Source organism: Cetorhinus maximus, chromosome 14 (assembly GCF_964194155.1).
Source record: "Cetorhinus maximus chromosome 14, sCetMax3.hap1.1, whole genome shotgun sequence".
NCBI lineage: Eukaryota > Metazoa > Chordata > Chondrichthyes > Lamniformes > Cetorhinidae > Cetorhinus > Cetorhinus maximus.
The window spans coordinates 57,888,210-57,911,856 of NC_135892.1; the positions used below are offsets into that span (position 1 = coordinate 57,888,210).

The window sequence follows — 23,647 nt, forward strand, 5'->3', positions numbered from 1 at the left end:
AGTGAGCCAGGGTGGACTTACATCTGTGGACCAACTAGGCCTTTGACCTCATCTAAAATCATAGGGAAAGGACTGATTTACATAATTGAAGCAGGAAGTTTCATCTATAGGGCCCACAGAGACACCCATTCTGATGAGGTGATGGAAGTCACAGTAGTACCCTCCTGCTCTGACACGGAAATCTTTAGGTCTGGACAGTGCTGAATGCTGGTACACACCTTTCACATTACAAATCTTCCCTTTTCTATAGAAAGTGGAGGCTAATATAAAGTCTGAATTTATTAAGTCCATTGTTGCAGATGCTTCATCAGAGCACAGTGCTGGTGCAAGAGTCTGCAGCCTGCTTTTCTTTACTTCAGGCCATCAGACCATGTCTTGTCAGCTTTCCGTGTTTCCATTTCCGATCTGATATATCTTCCACTGTCACATGTTCTTTGTCTCTCTCTTACATCTTAAATTCCTTTTATTGTGATTCTTCCCACTTTTATTTGCAAAGATCATTTCAACCTGCTAGCAATTTCCTCTTTTCCTTTGAAAAACATTACAGGGGAATCTCACTGATACTTGCTCTCTCATGTTCTTCTTGTCTCCCCCTCCCCTTTATTCTGATTCTATTTTGATGCTTGCTTGTCTTTTATTTTTCAGTTTTTTAAAATCATACATTCATGGGATGTGGGCGTCGCTGGCTCATTAAATCATTAAGATGCGAATGTCCTTTCCCAGGTGCTGATGACTGCCCCTCTCCATTTCAATTGGGGTGACTCAGATTAATAACACCTGATAGGTTTGCCAGCCTCCATTTTTATTATTCATTCAAAGGATGTGGGTGTTGCTGGCTAGGCCAGCATTTATTGCCCATCCTTAATTGCCCTTGAGAAGGTGGTGATGAGCTGCCTTCTTGAGCTTCTGCAGTCCATGTGGCATAGGTACACCCACAGTGCTGTTAGGGAAGGGGTTCCAGCATTTTGACCCAGCAACAGCGAAGGAACGACAATATATTTCCAAGTCAGGATGACGAATGGCTTGGAGGGGAACTTCCAGGCGGTCATGTTCCCATGTATCTGCTGCCCTTGTCCTTCTAGATGGTAGAGGTCATGGGTTTGGAAGGTGCTGTATAAGGAGGCTTGCTGAGTTCCTGCAGTGCATCTTGTAGGTGGTGCACATTGCTGCCACAGTGCATCGGTGGTGGAGGGAGTGAATGTTTGTGGATGGGGTGCTTTGTCCTGGATGGTGTCAAGCTTCTTAAGTGTTGTCGGAGCTGCACTCATCCAGGCGAGTGGAGAGTATTCCATCAAACTCCTGGCTTGTGCCCTGTAGATGGTAGACTGGCTTTGCCGAGTAAGGAGGTGAGTTACTTGCTGCAGGATTCCTAGCCTCTGACCTGCTCTTGTAGCCACAGTATTTATATGGCTAGTCCAGTTCAGTTTTTGGTCAATGGTAATCTCCAGGATGTTGATAGTGGGGATTCAGTGATGGTAATATCATTGAACGTCAAGGGACGATAGTTAGATTATTTTATGTTGGAGATGGTCATTGCCTGACACTTGTGTGGCACGAATGTTACTTGCCACTTGTCAGCCCAAGCCTGGATATTGTCCAGGTCTTGCTGCATTTGGACATGGACTGATTCAGTATCTGAGGAGTTGTGAATGGTGCTGAACATTATGCAATCATCAGCAAACATCCCCACTTCTGATCTTATGATGGAGGAGAGGTCATTGATGAAGCAACTGAAGATGGTGGGCCGAGGGCACTACCGTGAGGAACTCCTGCAGTGATGTCCTGGAGCTGAGATGATTAACCTCCAATAACCACAACCATCTTCCTTTGTGATTAAGGGCTGACTCCATAGATGCTGACTGATACATTGTGCATTTTCCAGCACTGCTGCATATGTTTTAGAAACTATTTACTTAGCTCAGAAAACAATTTAAGATAATTTGATTTGTATTCAGCATCTATTGTGTGACTCAGGCCAGGTGCCATTTTATCTACAAAATGTGAATTAATAATCCAGATGCGAATGGCAACTGAAATGTAATGGCAGTTTCTCACAGCAAGGAATGGTCAACTAGGTATTTCTGTGGAAGGAGTTGACCAGCAGCTCTCGGCTCAGGTAGAGGGGTATTAATTGGCAGTCTATTATCTGTTCCTTTCTTCTGGATTCAAAGTATTTGAGGTGATCACCTCTTTGTAGTGCTTAGACAAACTTTGTGTATGAGCATGTATTACAGTTGTTGGTTGAGATTAGGTTGTTTGTAAAGTGTTGCAATTTTGTTACTTCTGTACCCAGGAAAGTGCAAGTTAAAAATAATTGATGTAATCTATTGTACTGATTTTCAGCTACTGGCCAATATTTACATTTTATAAACCACAATAGCAGTTTCTTGTGTATGGGAAACAGTCTGACAAAATGTTAATTCTTTTGTTACCTGAAGGCTAAAAGAATATAAAAAGAATTGTATCAATTCAATGAACAAAGTACAGTAACTAGGGTATCTGTTCTACCTCTGGTACTGCTCCATTATCAGATATTGTACATAAATGAGCTCGCACACAGTTTACAGGGGTTGTCCTTAATAGTGAGCATGAGAAAAATATCAGGTCAAGTCCTAAGTAATTCAGGGAACATGAGTTCAAATGCCACCATGGCAATTTCAGAATTTGAAATCACCTTTTTTAAAAAACGGTCCGGAAATTTAAAAAATCCTTGTATCAGTAAAAGTGAACATGAAACTGTCAGATAGTCGTAAAACGCCCACTCATTCACTAATGTTCTTTAGGGAAAGAAACCTGCCATTCTTCCCTGATCAAGCCTATATGTGACTTCAGTCCGATATCAATGGCCCTCTGAAGTAGCCTAGCAAGTTAGTCAACGGTCAGAATTCTTCGCTCGTTGGGTGGGCGCGTGCCCAACCCGAATTAATGTAAAGTGATGTCCGATGACGTCGGATGAGTGTCCTGACGTCATCGTGCACTTGCGCAATATTTTGGTCGGCAGGCATGCACGGGAGTCGGCAGCACACCCAACGACAATTAACAGGCCTATTAAGGCCTTTAAAGTAATAATTAAATGAAACTTTTCGCTGCCTGTCCAACCTTACAGTTGGCAGGCAGTCAAAAAGGCCAAGCGGTCTTTAGATTTTTTAGGAAACCTCATCCATGGGCGGGATGAGGTTTCCAACAGTAAATAGAAATTTTTAAATTTCATTCATAACATGTCCCTGTTCGTGTGATAGAGTCACATGAGGGGACATGTTTTTTAACATTGCTTAAGTTTTTAATTTTTGAGTTTATAAATCTTCAGCTCCCTGAGGCAGCTCTTACCCTTTCCCTGTCCTCCCAGAACAAAGATAGGGTTTCCCCTGTCCTCAACTTTCTCCCACCAGCCTCCACATTCAATGGATCCACCCTTCAGTAATACCTTGGTTCACTATTCAATCACCCCCAACACCCAATCCCCTTCTCAAAGAGCCTTCCTGTGCAAGCACAAGGATATAATACCAGTCCATTTACCTCCTCCTTCCCTATCGCCCAGGGCCCTAAACACCCCATCCAGGTTCAATTTAGTATACTGCATTCGCCGTTCACAATGCAGTCTCTTCTTCACTGGGGAGACCAAATATAGATTGGACGATTGCTTTGTGGAACATCTTAATTTAGGCCACAAGTGTGACCCAAACTTCCGGTCACCTATCATTTCAATTATCTGCCCCTCTCCCACTCTGACTTCTCTGCGCTCAACCTCCTGCACTGTTTCAATGAAACTCCATGTAAGCTAGAGGATCGGCATCTCATCTCTCATTTAGGCACTTTGCAGTCTTCTAAACTCAAAGTTAAATTCAACAATTTCAGATCAAAATCACTACCTTTTTTTTGACAGCAGCAGTTGTTAATTATTCTGTAATTCTCACTTACATCTCCTTTGGTCCCACATTTTTTGTTTCTTTATTTGTGCCATTACCATCACCTTTTGTCTTGTACCATAATCCACTTTGTCATTTAATCTCTTCTGCCTTCCAGCCTATCACAGACATTTCCTGTAGTCCATCCCCCAACCCCCTTTTCCTGCCTCTGTACTTGCTTAAACCTGCAACATCTCTAACTTTTTCCAGTTCTGATGAATGGTCATTGACCTGATATGTTAACTTTGTTCCTCGCTCCACAGATGCTATCTGACCTGCTGAGTATTGCCAGCATTTTTCTGTTGTTATTTCAGCATTATATGTAACTTTTTTTGAAGGCAGAAAATCAGCAATTTTTAGGAATGCTGCCGTTTTTCATCCTTTACTACTTACTTTATCAGCCAGATCCCAAATTCTTATTGTACCATCATCACTTGCAGAAATCAAGACATCTTTAGAGGGATGTGTGGCAAGGCCCCAAATTTCTCCTTCCATGTGCCCATTAATTAGGCTATTTGATGCTGCATTCTTTTCTCCAACTTCAATTATCTCACCATCTTTAGTTCCTACAAGTATTTTCCCCTGTAATCAACAATAATATTTATTAGGTAGTAAGCAGAGTAAAACGTGAAGAAGTATCTACAAAAAGGCTGAAGATCGGAAATAAAAAACAAATCACATAGTATTGCACAGGTGAAGATTTTGTTTGATGAATAGCAAGGAGTCATCTTTTTCAATATATGTAAGCTATAAATAAACGGCAGATCCAACATATTTTAAGGCAGCCTTAACTCTAGTATAAGAGGCACAGCTCTTTTGAGACTTGGGCAAAGGTAGATTGTCGCTGTAGAGAACTTTCCTCTGTGGTTGACTTGAACTGAGAGTCTTTAACGGTCACAACTGTTGACAAAAACGGAAAAGTGTTCTCTATCCCAGCTATGATATCCCTACCCTTGACAGTATAGAAATTTACCTCGCTTACAGAAATAGACTGCTCCTGCACTGGGAGTGCAGAAATCAGATAATTACAGAGAATTTTTGGAACAGCAATATTGTAGCTCTACATGTGCAATCTGAGGTTTTACATCATTGATTGTATTTTGTAACTTACTAAGGAAATATTTCCTGAATTTTCAAAACATGAAATAATTGCTTCAAATTACAATATGGGAATCTAATATTGAATGCCAACCATACCGTCAGCTTTGAGATTTAATGCTCAGGTTACGTGCGTTTAGGTGTGGATGGTGGGGACAGGTTGGGGCCAGCGCATCCAGAAGCCGGTTCCAATCGGCTGACTTCTGGGTTTAACCCAGACAAGTTCAACAGTGTTTGCGGAACCCCCTCATGAAGCAGGTTAGCTATTTCAATATTTAAATCAGGGAATTGCAGCAACATTTTAACCGCCGCTTAAATATAACGGTATATACACAGGTTTCTTGGACTTCCTGAAACTTGCCATTGAAACCAAGCAGAAAAGAGAACTGCAATTAATGGGGCTCATTAAAAGACAGGTATACAAACAGGTTTTTCACCTACCACTGGGAAAGTATTTGTTGAGAATACTTGTGATAAGGAGCTAATTTGTGCACATTGGAGGTATTGAGATACCTGGATGGGCGGGTGGTGCCATGGCTGCCTTAGATTGAACTTTGAATATGCAGTAAGATGAAAATCAGTAGCAGCATCAGCCTGTTGTGGAGTCACCTGCAGGTGGTCAGCAGAGGAGAGCAGCAGAAAGCAGAGTAGAAGGGAGGGGAGCAGCAGAGGAGGCGAGTTTGTAGAAAGCACAACCTGTGCAACACGACATATAGACAGCTTCCTGCACCTCAACAACAATTTATATTTATATAGCACCTTTAACGTAATAAAACATCTCAAGGTGCTGTGCTGGAGCATAAAGCAAAATATGACATCAAACCACATAAGGAGATATAAGACCAGATGACTAAAAATTTGGTCAAAGACATAGGTTTCAAGGAGTGTCATAAGGGAGGAAAGCGAGGCAGAGAGATGTAGGCAAGGAACTCCAGAGCTTAGGGCATAGGTAATGAATGCACAGCCACCAGCAGTGAAGGGATTAAAATCAGCGATGCTCAAGAGACCAGAGTTATACGAGTGTAGATATTTCAGAAAGTTGTGGGGGCAGGAGGATATTACAGAGATAGGAAGGGGTGAGGGAGGAATTTGAAAATAAGGATGAGAATTTTGAAATCAAGACGTTGTTTGATTGGAAGCCAATGCAGATCAGTGAGCACAGGAGTGATGAATGAATGAACTTGGTGCATGGTAAGACACGGCAACAGAGTTTTGCGTGATCTCAAGTTTACAGGGGGTAGAATGTGGGAGACCCGCCAGGAGCGCATTGGAATAGTTGAGTCTAGAAGTAGCGGAGGCATGAATGGGGATTCAGGAGCAGATGAGCTGGGGCTGGGATGAAGTCAGGCGATGTTATGGAGGTGGAAAAAGGCATTCCGAGTGATGACATGAAGATGCGGCCTGGAGTTCATCTCTGGGTTAACAATGACACCAAGGTTGCAAACAGTTTGGTTTTGTCTCAGATGGTTGCTAAGGAGAGGGAGTCAATATCTAAGGAATAGATTTTGGAGCAGGGATCAAAAACAATAGCTTCAGTCTTCCCAATATTTGGCTGGGGGAAATTTCTGCTCATCTAGTGATGAATGTTAGCTAAGCAGTCTGGCAACTTAATGAAGGAGTAGAGGTGGTGAGGTAGAGCTTGGTGCCATCAGCATACATGTGAAAACTAATGCAGTGCTCTGAAATGGTTTTGTGGAAAGGCAGCATGTAGATGAGAGGTCGCAGTCGACCAAGGACACACCTTTGAGGGACACCAGAGGTAACTGTGAGGCAGGAAGACCAGCCACAGCAAGTGACACTCTGGCTACCTATAGGAAGAGCAGCGCTTTTGGAGGCTGAGGTTGTCTCTTCAAGTGCTGGAAGACATGCAGCCTCCAAGAGGAGGGCCTGTGCAGGCTGGACCTGTTGGCCACACATTATGCTAGCAGGAGTGTCCATTACCCTCAACATTTTTGCCTCTGAATCTTTCTAGAGCATTGCAGGGAATATCCAGAATCTCCAAGTTGGCTACAGATAAATACATCTGGCAGGTCACTGATGAGCTGCTTGCCATGGCCAGACATCATGTTAACTTCACCTGTGATGATGCTAGCCAGAATGAGCAGATGCTTGGATTTGCATCTCTATCTGGTTTCCCACAGGTATAGGGCATCATCAACTGTACACACACAGCAGTCAGGATACAGACAGATCTACCAGGAGTATTTGTAAGTTGTAAGGTCTTCCATTCCGTCAATGATCAGCTGGTGTGCACCACAAGAAAAGTTTAATACAGGCATCTGCCAGATTCCCAGGGAGCTGCCAAAATGGTTTCATCCTGCATTAGTCCAAGATCCCTGATCACTTTGGACCTTCAATCTAACTTAAGGTTTGGCTGCTAGGTGACAAAGGATACAATCTTCAAACTTGGCTGATGACACCCATGAGAAACCCACCAATGAAGCCCAAGCACAGTACAATGATAGCCATATGGTATCACTGAGCTAGCAATCAACATGCTTCAGATGCCTGGACTAATCTGAAGGAGCCATTGAGAATTCACCATCAAGGTCTCCAGAATATCATGATATGCTGCAATCTGCACACCATTGCGCATCGGCGGGCATTGGAGTTGAAGGAGGAACGGTGCTAAGCACACAACATCTGAGGACGAATCCAATGAAGAGGAGGAGGATTGGGAGGAGAAAGATTGTGACCCCAACACAGCATCAGGCTGAAAAAGTGAATTCCCACCCAGCAACCAATGGCTATCACAGCAGAGTGGTGCCAAGTAATGCATTTTATGTTATTCTACTAAATAACAGAAACTTAACAGCCTAACATTTTTTCATATAGCTATGTGCACCGGGTGCTCCCATCGTTGTCTGGGATGTCAGGGATTCCCTTAAGCTGTATGGTTCAGTTAGACACTGCCACTGGACTGATGTAACAGTCACATCCAACAGCAACTTTCCCCCCACTCCTGCCCCACCAACACAAAGCAGTCCTATAACCAACCAATTCCATTACACATGCCCCATTGGTCCCCATCAGATCATAACTTCCCATTCATCAACAGCAACTGAAAAGGCAAATAATTACCTGGCAACTAATGGGCAATATGCGAAAGTGATGCAAAGTAATACATTTTACGTAATTCTACAAAATAAAGGAAACTTAACAACATAACATTTTCTTATACATCCATGAACATACCCTTATGCAACAACAAAACTTTACTCTTTCCTTTTCGAACACTCCTATGTGGTGCGATCCCTGTGGTATCAGCAGAGCTATAGAGGTAGTCTGCTCAGATTTCAGCTCTTACTGTTGATAATGTTGGCCTAGGACCTCTGGTTATTGGACCCTATGAGAAAGCCACCAAAGGCTGCTCCATATGTGTCTATGTGGGGACAAATTCAGCTATCGGGTGAGGGGGCAGCATGTCAGGTAACAATGAAGGAACGGGCAAAGGGATCATTGAAGGAGTGACAGTGAAGGACAGACAAGGATGTCAAAGTAATGTGTTGGAATATAATTGACAAAGCAGAGTAAGAGGGTGAGGACATGTGTACTGTAGAATGTAAGTGAATGTGCAACTATATCCATCTAACCTGACCTGGTTAGATCATTAAAGCATTTCATGTACTGAATCCAGGAGCATGAAACAGTAACCCTGCTGCTCACCAGCTCAGCTTTCTCCAGCCACCTTGTCTTTGTTGAAGTAGCTCTTGCAGAGAGCTAACATGGACTCGAAGGACCGAATGGTGTCCTTCTGTGCTGTAACTATTTTATGATTATACGATAAATGCTAGCCACATTTTTGTTATAGCTGCTATATCAAATGCCTTCATATTCATTGATCATTAAAACACTTTCTGCACAGACCGTGGCACAGTAACCATGCTGCTGATCTCCTCGGCCAACTCCAGCCAAACTGTCTTTGTTGCACTAGCAGGTTTCTTCCCCCTGACCTTGTGAGGGAAGAATATCTCTCTGTGACTTCTCAGTGCATCCAGCAGTGCATGAAGCAATACACTGTTAAATTGAGGCACAGCCTGTATAACTCTATGCCCATCCTGAGTGCCTGTTGAGACTCTTCCCTCTCTTGATTAAAATTCTTAATTCTTCTGTAATTGCACAACCACCCACTGCTCCAAATGTACCTTAGAGTTAATGTGAGGAGTTTGCTGAAGTCAGCTGGTTTGTATTGGAGCATTACAACCACACTATGTGGGTCAGGAGTCTCATGTAGGCCGGACCAGGAAAGGACAGCAGATTTCCTTCCCTAAAGATATTGGGTTTTTATGACAATCTGTGATATGGTCACCATTAGTGGGACTAGCTTTTAATTCCAAATTTATTAATTACATTTAAATTCCACCCGCTGCCGGGAGGTGGGGGGGGTGGGTGTCCCTCCTATTTGGGTAGCCCATGCCCTCTGTAGATACCTGCTGGAGATACCCACTGGAGACATGGGCTGCCCATGGGGTGAAGATCCCCGCCTGCCCTAAATACTCACACACCTACCCTCTGACTGGGTCTCCCTGATTGGCCCCAGTGAGCCTGCATTACTTATCTTCACTCCAGGTTCCAGCGACGATTCTGCAGGCCCGTGGTGCTGCCATTACTAGAAAGCTGCCAGCCCCTGATTGGAGGTGGGAAATTTCCTGCTGAGGATGATGAGCACACCAACTCCAACCAGATAAGTGCCTAAGTGGCACTAAATCGGTTCAGGTGATGTAGAAGATCTGCAGCGGGATTGCCACCAGCTCTCTAGCTGGTGTATGGGTTCACTATCACGAGCATCAAATTCCGTCCCTAGGTTCTATCATGATCTCAGCAGATTGGAAGTTAGCAAATGTAACACAGCTATTCAAGAAAGGAGGGAGAGAGAAAACAAGGAACTACAGGACCAGAATGCTCTGGGGTAGAGAAATTCCAGAGATTGACAACGCTTTAAGTGAAGAAGCTTCTCAACATTGTGGTCCTAAATGATCAGTCCATGATCAGACTGCCCCTGTGTTCTAGATTCCCCAAATAGGGGAAACAACCTCAGTGCCTATCCCATCAAGCACCTTCAGAACCTTTCAATAAAATCACCTCTCATTCTTCCAAACTCCAGAGAGTAAAGGTCCAATTTGCTAAGCCTCTCATCATTAAACAATCCTCTCATCCAAGGACTGACCTACTGAACCTTCACTATACCACCCCCAATGCAAGTATATCCTTCCTTAAATGCGGACACCAAAACTGGGTACAGTAACCCAAGTGTGATCTCATCAAAGCCCTAGCAAGACTTCTTTATTTTTGTACTCCAATTCCCTTGAAATAAAGTCCAACATGCCTTTTGTCTTCCTAATTGCTTGCTGTATCTGCATACTGATTTTCTGTGCTCATTGTATGAGTACACCCAAATCTCTTTGAATATAAACGTTTACACCTTTCAAGAATTTTTCTATTCTTTTCTATTTTATGACCAAAGTGGATAACCTCACACTCCATCTGCCACCTTGTTGCCCACTCAAATAATCTGTCTATATCGCTTTGCAGCCTCTTTGTGTCCTCCTCACAGCTTGCATTCCCGTCTTGCTTTGCATCAGCAAACTTAGATACATTGTTCTCTGTCTCTAATGACTGTCAAAGTCATTAATGTGGATCGTACGTAGCTGAGGCTCTAGCTTGTGGCACTAGTTACAGCCTGCCAACTTGAAAGTGCCTCATTTAACCCCACCCATTGCTTCATTATGTTAACCAATCCTCTATCCATGCTAATATATTACTCCCAACTCCATGAGCCCTTAGCTTGTTTATTAACCTTTTGTGTGGCATCGAATAGCTTTCGGAAATCCAAGTATACTACATCTATTGGTTCCCCTTTATCTATCCTACTAGTTACATCCTGAAAAGAATGCTAATAAATTTGTCAAACACTATTTCCCTTTCATAAAACCATATTGACTTTGTCTGATCCAACAATGATTTTCTGAGTCCATTGTTACGACTTCCTTAATAATAGATTCCTACACTTTCCCAATGACTGATGTTCATTGTTTCCATATTTTGGTCTCTCAGGGAATCAGGAGATATGGGGAGCGGGCAGGAAAGGGAAGTTGAAACTGAAGATTAGCAATGAAAATGTATTGAATGGCGGGATGAGGCTTGATGGGCTGTAAGGCCTACTCTTGTTGCTATTTCTTGTGTTCTTACATAGGTAACTCTAAAGGAAACACCAGGGAATTGGCTGCAACTGTATCATTCTGTGCTTATATATAACTATTGAAGAGATTGCTGTTATACCTGTTCATTAGTTTTATTGGTTATAATGTTCATATATCATGTATTGCAAGCCAGTGGAGAGTCAGAGACAGAGCAGGAGGAATATAATGAACCCGAGGAATTGGATTATGGAAAAGTGGCAGTACTGAAGGGCAGGTAAAGTTGGGTAAATAAGGCAAAATGTAAATGGTTTGGTAAAGAAAGGAAGGAGTAGAGGCAGTAGAGCAGCGCTGTTTCATTATCTGACTTCTATTAATGCAGCTGGTTATTATTAAATACATCTGTTCTATATAGACAATTGAAGGAATTTTGTCTGGAAGAAACAAAGGTATTTTTATCCTCTGCATACACAGGTGTTTACAGTAGACTGCTTTTCATTATACAGTGTGCAAACATTTTTCAACAAGTTTTGGGTTTTGTTACATGACATTTAAAACATGTTTGAGGACTCTCCTCATCAAATATCAATTTTTCTCTGAACATCTCTAATGCAACTGGTTGAGGACTCCCTTTTCAGGTCACCAATTTTCACCAAATCAATAGATTTCAAACACAGTCCTTCTATTCATTTGCATTCCTTTGCTGATTCATAGTTTTGCAACAATTCAATGATGCATGTTCATCAACAAATGTCAAATTAGGATAACACAGTTTTTTGCATTGCAAATAGAGATGAAGCAGAATTTTGAAACTATTTTAACCCTTTGTCCCCAGAATTTGAATTGGTAATTTAATTTAATTTTTGTCCTGTCAAAAATGTAATCATTAAAAAGAAGGCATTAACTTGTGATAACACAACAGAGGATGAAATTCATCCAGTCGGGGTGAATACCAGTGATAGTGAATCAACAGCCCAATTCCCACTCCATTCGATTTCCCTTCATACTGAAAATGAATTTCACGCCTACAAAATCTCCATGGCTTTTAAACTTTTTTGTAGGAATGGAACTACTTAAGTAAATATCATTGTAAAGTCTTTAATCAAGATGTTTTTCAAATTTGGATGTTCTGACCTTTCCTCGACAGACAGAACGCACACAGTCCAAAAGTTGTCCCGTCTCCAACTGAAATGGTCGACATCGTTTCATTTCTTGATCCCATAGTTTTACTGCACCTCCCTCTTTTGTCCTTTTGGAATTAAGAGAAAAATCAATCAGTTTTACAGTAACGTGCAATTTATTTTAATGCTTAGGTTTCTCCATATGAGATTAATAATATGTTGAATTGTAACTTGCATTGGCTAAGTCACAAACATAACTTTGAAACTGATAATATTTACTGTGGTTTATATGCATTGCACTTGAGTTTTTATTCAAGGAAATAGATTTTATGTTTTCCCGAATAAGTCATACTTTGTAACTTTGGGTATAATAATGTACTTGTCCAGATTAATTATTTTGCATTCATTTTATAATGTACACGATTTATGAATTACCTTATTGATTTACATTTACTATCCTTGACACCATATTAGGAGCTTCATTAAATTTCATAATTTATAATGCTTTTGTATATTTAATAATAAAACAATTTAACAGACATGAGAGGGAAGTTGCTGAATCTGACCACATAATAAAAATAGGGATAATCCATATTTTTTTCCAATTAGTATTTCAGTTTGCGTACTGGACATCATGGGGCTAATTTTTACCAAGTTCTGCTGATGGCTGGAGCCTCGTTGGCTGGACATGTGTTTTAGAACACCAGGTATGGATGGCCCTGCATCTAATGCATAATGCACTGCACTTTGCAGTATAGGAATTTATTAGCTTTTCTGATGCAGTGTTATTTAGCAGCATGGACTTACTATATATTTAAAATTATGTTAATGATTCCCACACTGAATTTTATATTTTTCACATCAGTGCCCCGTAATCTAGCTTGTCATTTAAATGAATATGTTAGTTTTTAAACTGTCTAGGTATGGAGAAGTAGATTTGTTACAGCAATGTTGGAGCTTTCAATGCTGGTTGAAAAGTCTAATTCTTTTTATTAGTCTCATAAGTTTCACATGCAGACATAAGAAAGGGAGGTACATTTACACCTTAGGAGCTATATTCAACTGTCCCACTGATTAGGTACCTGCTAATTGAAAAAGACAGGAAAGCAAGGCTTTCCCCTTGGATGCCCAAGGTCTAATTTACGTGGGAGGCTGCTTGCATATGCAAATTCAGAATGATGCTGGTTATGGAATCTTATTTGCAGTTTTTAAGTACAAATGGATGGAGCATGTTAGCAGAAAGTGGTCCTACTAGCAAAATTTTAAGGAACCACTACAGGTTGCTTTAAAAATGATCAGAAAACATTTTTGGAAGGGGTCTTGAGTAGTAGCAATGTATACATCCATATCTACCCTCCAATCACAGACCAAGACAAATATATTTGGGCATCTCAGAAGAAACCTAATTCATAAAAGATATATGCCATCTGTTCCAGATCAACAATATGGGCAATAAAGGAAGTAATGTGGCAGATAAAGTTACATTAAGTTTGAAACTACATGATTAAAGATATTATTGAAGGTAAGGAGCAATGCAGGGGAAAGTACAAGATCGCAAGAAATCTTGAGATTGGGAGCTGTGAGAGGTAATGAAATTCCAATTGCATTAATTTTAAAGACGATTGTTAAAGGTTTCTATAAATATATTTTGGGAAAACATATGACAAAGGAAACAAATGGACACCTGAAGCACTCCAGAGGATATGATAATTAATGCATAAGAAATGGTAGATATCCTTTTATGGGGCATTAGTTCCAAATGAATTTAAAGAATGCCTTCCCCATATGGAGTTTGTATTTAAAGAGGGAAGAATTAAAAACTGGTAGCTACTAGAAATATGTTTAGAGATTGATAGACTATGAACACAAAAAGATTGAAAATAACCTGACCCCAACAAACTTCAAAACAGAATATTCAATGCAAACATAATCAAACATAAATTGTCAGATTTCTTAAGAGTTGCTAAATGCAACCACCCCACACTGAGTATTGTGTACAGTTCTGAGCACTGCACCATATGGGAATCATCCTTGCCTTCCGGGAAGTACAAAGAATGGCAGATCAATTGTTAAACGATATGAGGCACTGGTGCTATGAGAAAAGAGTCAGGGTAATAGGGATGTTTACTTTTGAATAAAAAATGACCGTATTGAGCTACTTAACATTGTTAAGATGAAAGATTGGGGGAATAATCAGTAGCTGGGAGTGGGAAGAAGCCCACATTCTACTTCTATTTCTCCCCACATTCAGGTAAGCATGTGCGCCTTCCTGGTGGTTAGCACCACATTGTGCAGGACCCCAATTCAAATAAACATGATTCTACTTCTAAATGTTTCTAACATGTGTTCTTGCTGCCAGCTCCTCTACCTTATGCAATATGCCAGGCAGCATGCTTTCAGTGAGAAATGTGCATGTACTTTCTATTCACTATACTGGGGGCTTACTAGGCTTTTCAGCATGAAAAAAATGGGTGCTGCACAGACAGATTTCTAGGCCTTAAAATCCTACAGCACTAGTGGATAAAGTAATTTAATTTTTATTAGCCCCTCCAAACAAATCTTATAATTTATAGATTGTAAACAGGATTGTAGGTAACGAAGAGAATTTATTGATAGAATTAAACACAATAAACACATGTCCATGTCAAATAGTAGAAGGAACAGTTTTTAAAGTGACATGCTTTCATTAGGATACATATAACGCTAGAAAAAGACTTGAAAGCATATAAGAATGTTTCTTACGGTCTTTCCTTGCCTCCAGTGACAATCAAGCCATCCCTTAGAGTTGTGTACATGGTAAAAACAGGTCCTGTATGGGCTTTTGCTACAACCCGGGTTAAAATGTGATCCTTCCAGACATACACATCTCCGTTTATGGCACCAGTGAAAGTAAGATTGTTCTATAAATGAGTGGTATAAAAATAGATTGTCAAGAAGATAGTTGTGTCATACGGTAAACTTTAAGGTGAAAGCAAAAGTAAATTCTTCCATTTGTTTGCAAAGATAATAAATCTTTATAGTTCAATCAAAGGAAAATCCTGTGGTTTGCCACAAACTTTTCTTGTGGTCTATCGATGGAAAATGTACATCTGTCATAGTACACATATCTCATCGGCTGATTAATTGCTGTTTTGTCTGAAATCGTTAATAAAGTAATCAATCTCTTGGGGTGTTGCGAACAGGGAATCAAGACCTGGCCACGAAATTTGGAATTGTGGTACTGCTGGAGACAGTGCTACAGAAGCCTGAGGCTATCTGAGTTGGGCGCACTGCTTCTGCAGTCATTTCTAGTATAGTGTTCGATGCTATGAAGGGTGCTTGGATGTGTACCCGTGCATGCACGGAAAACTTCTGAACTGGTGCTCACATGATGCTAAATAGCCCTACTGACAGATTTGACAGTTTATTTGCAAATTTGCACCATGTAGGTCCATTCAACATACTTGCTTGTCATTCACCAAAGAACATGCGTTCAGTTGCAAGAGGGATTTAGCATTTGGGTTACTTAAAGCACTGGGCACCCAACTTGCAGATAAGGCAATTTAGAATAACTTCTGCTATAGCAAAACCTCTGCAAGTGCTGTAGAATATTTTTGGAGGTGTTGTGGTGAGTTCTGGGATTTGTCAGGAAGTGCTACTGCATCCTTAAAGGGACGGCAGAGGATTTGGTGATCTTCCCACAAAATGGCTACAACACATACAAGGGCAGCAGTTGCTGTGCCTCTGAGTCGACAGCTGACAGGAAGATAGAGAAGAGCTTGCAGAAAGGGCAACTCTGTGTGATGCCCTCCGCTGAGTTAGAGCCGGACTCCTCCATGTTCCTTGAGGAGGCTGTCTGGCAGGCTAGCCAATATACCTAACATCTCAGTGTGCACCCTCAACAGCGTTCTCCTGTATGCTGCCCCATCAAGGGCTCTGTAGCAGAACTTGTCTGCAATCTCATCCTCCAGTGGGCTGGCACACAAAGTATTCTTTCCCCTTGGCCTGGCTGCAGCCAACTTGTGCCCAGTGACTCACCACGAGCAGATCACAACTGCATAATAGCCTCTAAGGTATGCGCAGTACCAGTATCTGAGCTGGTGGTCATGAGTGTCAGATCTAGTGAAGGGGCCATTTCATAAGTGCTGCTGTTGCTCTCTTTCTTCCTCCGCAATGTGCTGTGGCTGGGCAGGCAGTTCTGAAAGCAGAAAATTAGAAAGGGAAAGGTTGGGCGGGGAGGGAAGGGGTTGTATGGGATGGAAAGCAAAAGACCTATAGTCATACCATCTACAGCCTGTTCATGATGCCACATAGCAGGCTGAGGGTGAGCTGGTAGTTGAGAACGGACATAAGGCAGGAACATTCCATCATCCTCAATGTTCTCAATGACCCTGGCTGGCCCCATGATGCGGAGAACCACATACTCTGTAGGGCTCAGGAGATGCAGAAATCCTGCCCCCACTGGTTCTGTTTCTTTCTATTGGGTCCCATCTTGTCTGGCAATTGAGAGGATAGAATGTCAGTGATTTTGCTGAACAACATTTGGGTGTCATGCCTGCCACAGCTGAATAGCTGGAAGTATGTGGAAGCAGCAACAGCTGGGTTTGAAGCTGCATCATTGGAATGTGTGTGAGGGTGTGCTGGACTACAGGAATATCAGGCCTGAGTCCTGGTTGTCAAGGACTGCTGAAGGGTGAGTGATGAAGCTGGGGTGCATTGAGCAGCATCAGAGGTTGGTGGTGGGTTGGCTAGGACATGTCATGTGAAGATGCATTCGCTGACCTTGATCACCAAGTTGAGGTCATTTGACTCTTGTGCCACTGATGCCAAGTCCTCCAGATTCCAGGAATTAACCTCTCTGGCCACCTGCTCTTAATCCCTTCTAAGAGTGGAAATGAGGACCTCCTGGTCCCCTGAGAAACCACAGGATTCACCATGCGGGGATCATGACAAGCAAACCCTGGTGTGTTTGCTTGTGGGGTCCTGGAGGTGGGGTCCAGGAATTAACCTCTCTGGCCACCTGCTCTTAATCCCTTCTAAGAGTGGAAATGAGGACCTCCTGGTCCCCTGAGAAACCACAGGATTCACCATGCGGGGATCATGACAAGCAAACCCTGGTGTGTTTGCTTGTGGGGTCCTGGAGGTGGGATCTTTCATTCAAAGGCACTCAGCGCCTGATCAAGGGATCCGGCACAGGAGGTGGGGGGGTGCAGTGCTGACAGCCACGCTCCTGTCTTTGCTGCCGTCACCCCATTCCCCCTGATCCCTGCCCCGTGACCCCATTTCTCGCTTCCCGCCATCGCTCACCTGTGTCTGAATCTCTCCATGATCTGAGATCTCAGATGGGTGTAGTAACTGCAGCAGCCACCACCTCCCGAGGCTCTGCTTAATACAGAAGAGCTACCGGCCTCTGATTGGTCAGCAGCTCTTGTTGGGTGGGACCCACATTTCAACCTCTCGGCAGGGTTCAAACACCCGCAGGAAAATCTAGCTCCAGCCTTGCAATAAATTCTATCCTTATTTTTATGTAATACTTAGATCTTATGTTATTACAGTGATATTTATGACATCATTTATGTTAAATTGGGGAATCAGAGAAGCAGATTTGGTTGGAATGTAGGAGGCTTTTTGTAGTACAGGCTGAGAAATTAGAAGAGGCAAAACCAGTAGCCAGAGGGTATAATTACACAGTGGGAAGTTTATGTAAGCATTTTCCATTAAAGATATGGACAAAGGAATTTATGGTGGAAGAGAGAACATAAAAGTATGGCAAAAAAGTGGCAAAAGAAAGTAAGGTTTTTTTTTTGACAGGAAATGCTTATAGACATAAGAATTTTGATATCACACAGATTTTTAATACTATTGATAAAAACAATAAATTCCAGCCACTGAAAAGAAAATTGGGCATCTGTATTCCTGCTCAAGTTTTATTGCAGGATGATTAACAAAAATATAATTCTTAGTTTTCCGATATGTAAATTCATTATAATTTCTTATAGCATCTCTAAACACTACTTACTGCACCAAAGGCAACAGATAGCATGGTTTGCATCCTAGCATCATTCACAGGTCCAACGCTCCCTTTTTTGGAAAGTAATGCTCCACCAGCCAAGGTCCAAAATTTTATATGTTTTATCCCCACAGACACAAATTGTGTATCTGAATCTGGACGGAACTCAACCACAAAAATTCTCTCACTGTGGGTACTTTTGCTAGAAACTCTGACACCTAAAACAAAAGAAAAATAACATACTCGATTAAAAATATTCCAGCTTAGTAACTCCGTCTGATATGAAGTACTTTATTTAGGTATTCCTGTAGGTTTTTTACAGCAGACATGGCAAAACAAATTTAGACCAAAAACAACCTTTTTTAAAGAGTTTTACCTAACTTAAGCAACAATGTTGTGCACATGAGTTACCTAATTGCATACCTTTTCCACAACTTTGTCTGATTTTTTCAAATAAATCTAAAGTTGCAGAATCACTCTTTGTTTTGATCAATTGTGAATCATCTACAAGGATATCTTCATTCAATGTCTGTGAGGTGTATTGGGGTCATCGTAACTTAGTGTAGAATGACTGAACATTTAGCAACTAGCTGCTAGGGCTGATGTTAAGTTTTTAGAGAGGAGGTGGGGTTGAGAGGTAAAGTTTGGCTTATTTGGAAGTCTCATTCCATCAGCTGCTACTTGAGACTCCCCAGATTTCTCTTATGGTCCTGCTCCCTGGATGTGATTGCATTCTTTCCATTATACTGCTAGGTATGACAGACATTTTGATTGGAATTTACCTACACTCTGCTCCCAAGCTGCATCAGCCTGCCATTACCTGAGACAACTGTCACACATTGCTTTTATAAAACTTGTTCTCAGGATGTAGGTGAAGCTGGCAAAGGCACAATTACATTGCCCATCCATTGTTGACCTGAGGCGCCGAAGTGGACTTTCTCCTTAAACCCCTGCAGTGCTTATGTTGGTGACACTGCCACAGCAACTTTCAACTATACAGCACCTTTATAAGACATCCCAACATGCTTCACAAGAGTACACAAACCCAAGAAAGGGATGTTAAGAGGGGTGACTAAAAGCTTGATCAAAGTGGTAGGTTTTAAGGATATTATGGAGAGGCAGAGAGGTTTAGCGTACAAAATTCCAGAGGGCCTAGACAGCTGAAGCCTATTATAATGGTGAGGTGAATAAATGGGGAATGTACGAAAGGCCAGGTTGAGAGATGTGGTTGATTGAGCCGTTTCAGTGCTGTAGCAGGGACGGAAACCTACTTGGAGTTTCAGACATGGATTTGTTGGACAGGTGGGCACAAATTTGGGAGGTGACAACATTTCCAAGGAATTTTTTTTAGGGGAAAGGGAGATTGGTAATGGAGTGGTAATTGTAAAGAGTGGTTGTACATAAGAACATATGAAATAGGAGCAGAAGTCCCTCAAGCCTGCCCTGCTATTCAATAAGATCATGGCTGATCTGCCCCAGAACTCAACTCTTCTTTCATGCCAGCTCCTCATAGCCCTCAGCTCCCCAATATTTCAAAAATCTATCTACCTCCTCTTTAAATACTTTCAGTGATCTAGCCTCCACAACTCTCAGGAGTAGAGAATTCCAGACATTCATTACCCTTTGAGAGAAGAAATTCCTTTGCATCTCAGTTTTAAATGTGTCCCCTTATCCTGTAACTATGTCCCCTAGTTTGAGATTCCCCCACTTGTGGAAACATCTTCTCAACATCTACCCTGTCAAGTCCCCTCGGAATCTTGTACGTTTCAATAAGATCACCCATCATTCTTCTAAACTCTAATGAATAAAGGCCTAACCTGTTTAGCCATTCTTGATAATTCAACCCCTTCATCCCAGAAATCAGCCTAGTGAATCTCTTTTGAACTGCCTCCAATGCCAGTATATGCTTTCTTAAATACGGGGACCAAAACAGTACACAGTACTCCAGGTGTGGCCTCACCAACACCCTGTACAGTTGCATCAAGACTTCCCTATTTTTAAACTCCAACCCCCCAGCAATACAGGCCAAAATTCCATTTGCCCTCTTAATTACTTGCTGCACCTGCATGCTAACCTTTTGTGTTTCATGCACAAGAACACCCAGATCCATATGTGCTGCACTTTTTTGGAGTCTCTCTTCATTTAAATAATAGTCTGCCTTCCTACCAAAGTGCATGATCCCACACTTTCCTACATTAAACTCCATCTGCCAAGTTTTTGCCCACTCACTCAATCTATCTATATCCCCTTGCAGATTTCTTATGTCCTCATCACAACATGCCCTTCCACCTATTTTTGTATCATCAGCAAATCTGGATACATTACACTCTGCCCCCTCCTCCATGTCATTAATATAGATAGTAAATAATTGAGGCTCGAGGACTGATCTTGTGGCACTCCACTAGGTACGTCTTTCCAACATGAAAAAGACCTATTAATCCCGACACTCTGTCTTCCGTGCCCTTCTGAATCCTCAATTCATGCTAATACATTACGCCCAATACCATGAGCTCTTATCTTGTGCAATAAGCTTTTATGTGGCACCTTATCAAATGCCTTCTGGAAATCCAAATACACTACATCTACCTGGTTCTCCTTTACCAACTCTGCTTGTTATATCCTCAAAGAATTCTAGCAAATTTGTCTAACATGATTTCCCTTTCACAAAACCATGTTGACTCCGTTTGATGGCGTTAAGCTTTTCTAAATGTCCTGCTATTTCTTCCTTAATAATGGACTCTAGCATTTTCCCAACAACAGATGTTAGGCTGACTGGCTGGGACCTTCCCGGAATCCAGTGAGTTCTGGAATATTTCGACCAATGCCTCCACTATCTCTGCAGCCACTTCCTTTAAAACCTTTGGATGCAGGCCGTCAGGTCCCTGCGACTTGTCTGCCTTTAGTCCCATTAGTTTGTCAAATACTTTGTCCCTCGTGATAGAAACTGTTACAAGATCTTTCCTCCCATTACCTCCTTGCTTATCTGATTTCTTTGGGATGTTTATAGTGTCCTCCACCGTGAAGACCGAAGCAAAATATTGGTTTAAGTTATCTACCGTTTCCCTGTTCCCCATTACCAATTCTACAGTCGCATCCTCCAAGGGTCCCATGCTCACTTTAGCCACTCTCTTTCTTTTTATATACCTGTAGAAGCTCTTGCTGTTTGCTTTTATATTTCTTGCCAATTTACTTTCATAATCAATTCTCTCCCTCTTTATTAGCTTTTTAGTCATCCGCTGCTGGTTCCTAAAAAATTCCCAATCCTCTGGCCTACCACTAGTATTTGCTGCTTTGTGCGCCTTAGTTTTTGACTGGATACTCTCCTTGACCATCTGTGTTAACCACGGGTGGTTCATCCTTCTCATCAAACCCTTCTATTTGACTAGGATAAATTTTTGCTGAGCGTTCTGAAATATCTGCTTAAATGTCTGCCACTGCTCATCCACTGACCTTCCCTTTAATCTATTTTCCCAGCCCGCTTTAGACAACTCTTTCTTCCTACCTTTATAATTACCCTTATTTAAGTTGAGGACACTGGTTTGAGACCCGAGTTGCTGGCCCTCAAACTGAATCTGAAATTCTACCATGTTGTGATTGCTATCCCCTAAAGGATCCTTAACTATGACATTTCTTATTAATCCCACCTCATTACACATTACTAGGTCTAAAATAGCCTGTTCCCAGGCATGTTCTGCAACATATTGCTCTAAGAAACAATCCCTGATGTACTCTACAAATTGTCTTCCATGATACCTCTGCCAATCTGATTTGTCCAGTCAATATGCAGATTAAAATCACCCATGACAATGTAGCACCCTTCTTACATCCCTCAATTATTTCCCGATTTATACTTTGTCCTACAGTGAGGCAAATCTTCGGGGGCCCATAGACGACTCCCACCTGTGACTTCCTCCCATTGCTATTCTTTATTTCCACCCAAACTGATTCCACATCACAATCAATTGCACCTGTATCATTACTCACCATCGCACTGATACCTTCCTTTATTAACAAAGCTGCCCCACCTCCGTTTTCTTTTTGCCTATTTTTCTGGAATGTTGAATACCCTTGAATATTGAGTTCCCAGTCTTGGTCACCCTGCAGCCATGTCTCTGTAATAGTTATCAAGCCATATTCGTTTATTTCTATTTGTGCCATCAACTCATCTATCTTGTTACAAATCCTGCATGCATTCAGATAAAGAGCCTTAAAGCTTTGACGTTTTACCATTATTACTCAATCTGGTTCTAATTTCTTATGCACTTTTCCGTTTATATTTTCTGCCCCTTCCTGTCACACTTTGATTATCATTCGCCTCTTCACTATCCAGCACCTCTTCTCTCTCGTTTCTCTTTGATTGTTTAAACTTCCCTTCAATTGAACCCTCCCCCCACACTAATTAGTTTAGGAGTGTTTTTTTGAGGTGAGTGATGACAGACTTGAAAGGAAAGTGAACAATGCAATCGTAAACATTTATAATATCAACTAGCATGGGGACTGGGAAGGGATTTTGGTTGGTCAGCAGTTTGGTGGAAATGGAGAGAAGTTGCATCTTATGCAGAGGACAAGCTCAGAGTACATGTGAGGGGAGACAAGAGTATCTAGAGAAAGATGAGAGTTTAGGGCTTGAGTAGGGGAGAACCACTGGGTACATTTAACTTGTTGGTCAAGGGAAAATGGTGGATGCTGCAGAGACAGCCAAATGGATGGTTTCAATCTTAGTGACAAGAAGTTCATAAGTTTCTTGCATGTGTTCTTCGAGATGAGGGTACTGTGGGCAGAAGAAACGAGCAGTTATTTTTACAATCCAGGATGATTCTTTAGTATGTGGTTTTGGTAGAGGACAGCAAGGCCCGATAGGGTTTTATGTGGTCTAGCCAGGTCTAACAAGGATGACTTAATGTCAGATACATTCAAGTCTCTGCCAATCGGACTAGAGGGCACAATGTACAACAAAAATAATAATTGGGATAAAAGAAAAAAGTCAAACAAATGGTCTCTGTTCCATTGCTACTGAAGGAAATAAAAGACAAGATATTTTGTTAATAATTTTGCCTTCTACTGTGAATTCATGACATAGCATTGATGCAATTTGTGCCGAATCTACAATCTGCTTCTTAACTCATGTCATTATAAATTGGTGAATGTAGGTCAGTGGCTACGTAAAATAGAATAAATAAAAGAAAGAACTTGTTAATTATAATAAGCTTTAAAATTTACCTTCCTGCCATCTCCAAACAGTGATAGTGTGTTCAGGGTCAACACCCAGTGACAACAGTAACTTGCCAGTGGCACTGAAGTTAACGTAACTGACACCCTTATTATGGGAACAACGGAGAATAGAAAGCGTCTGCTTGGTTATGACATCCCACACATGAATGGATGGAGTTGTCCCTA

At 41.6% G+C, this 23,647-nt stretch overlaps 1 protein-coding gene across 1 annotated transcript in view; it reads right to left on the reverse strand.

The window, feature by feature from the left end:
- Positions 1-23,647, reverse strand: part of LOC144689682 (echinoderm microtubule-associated protein-like 6) — a 693,547-nt gene that overhangs the window by 36,347 nt on the left and 633,553 nt on the right. The window contains exons 31-35 of the mRNA XM_078556972.1: positions 23,471-23,644; positions 18,260-18,468; positions 15,004-15,161; positions 12,275-12,389; positions 4,299-4,487 (exon numbers count right to left, since the gene is read on the reverse strand). Of these exons, the coding sequence (XP_078413098.1) occupies positions 4,299-4,487; positions 12,275-12,389; positions 15,004-15,161; positions 18,260-18,468; positions 23,471-23,644 (845 nt within the window). The remainder of the gene's footprint in view (positions 1-4,298; positions 4,488-12,274; positions 12,390-15,003; positions 15,162-18,259; positions 18,469-23,470; positions 23,645-23,647) is intronic.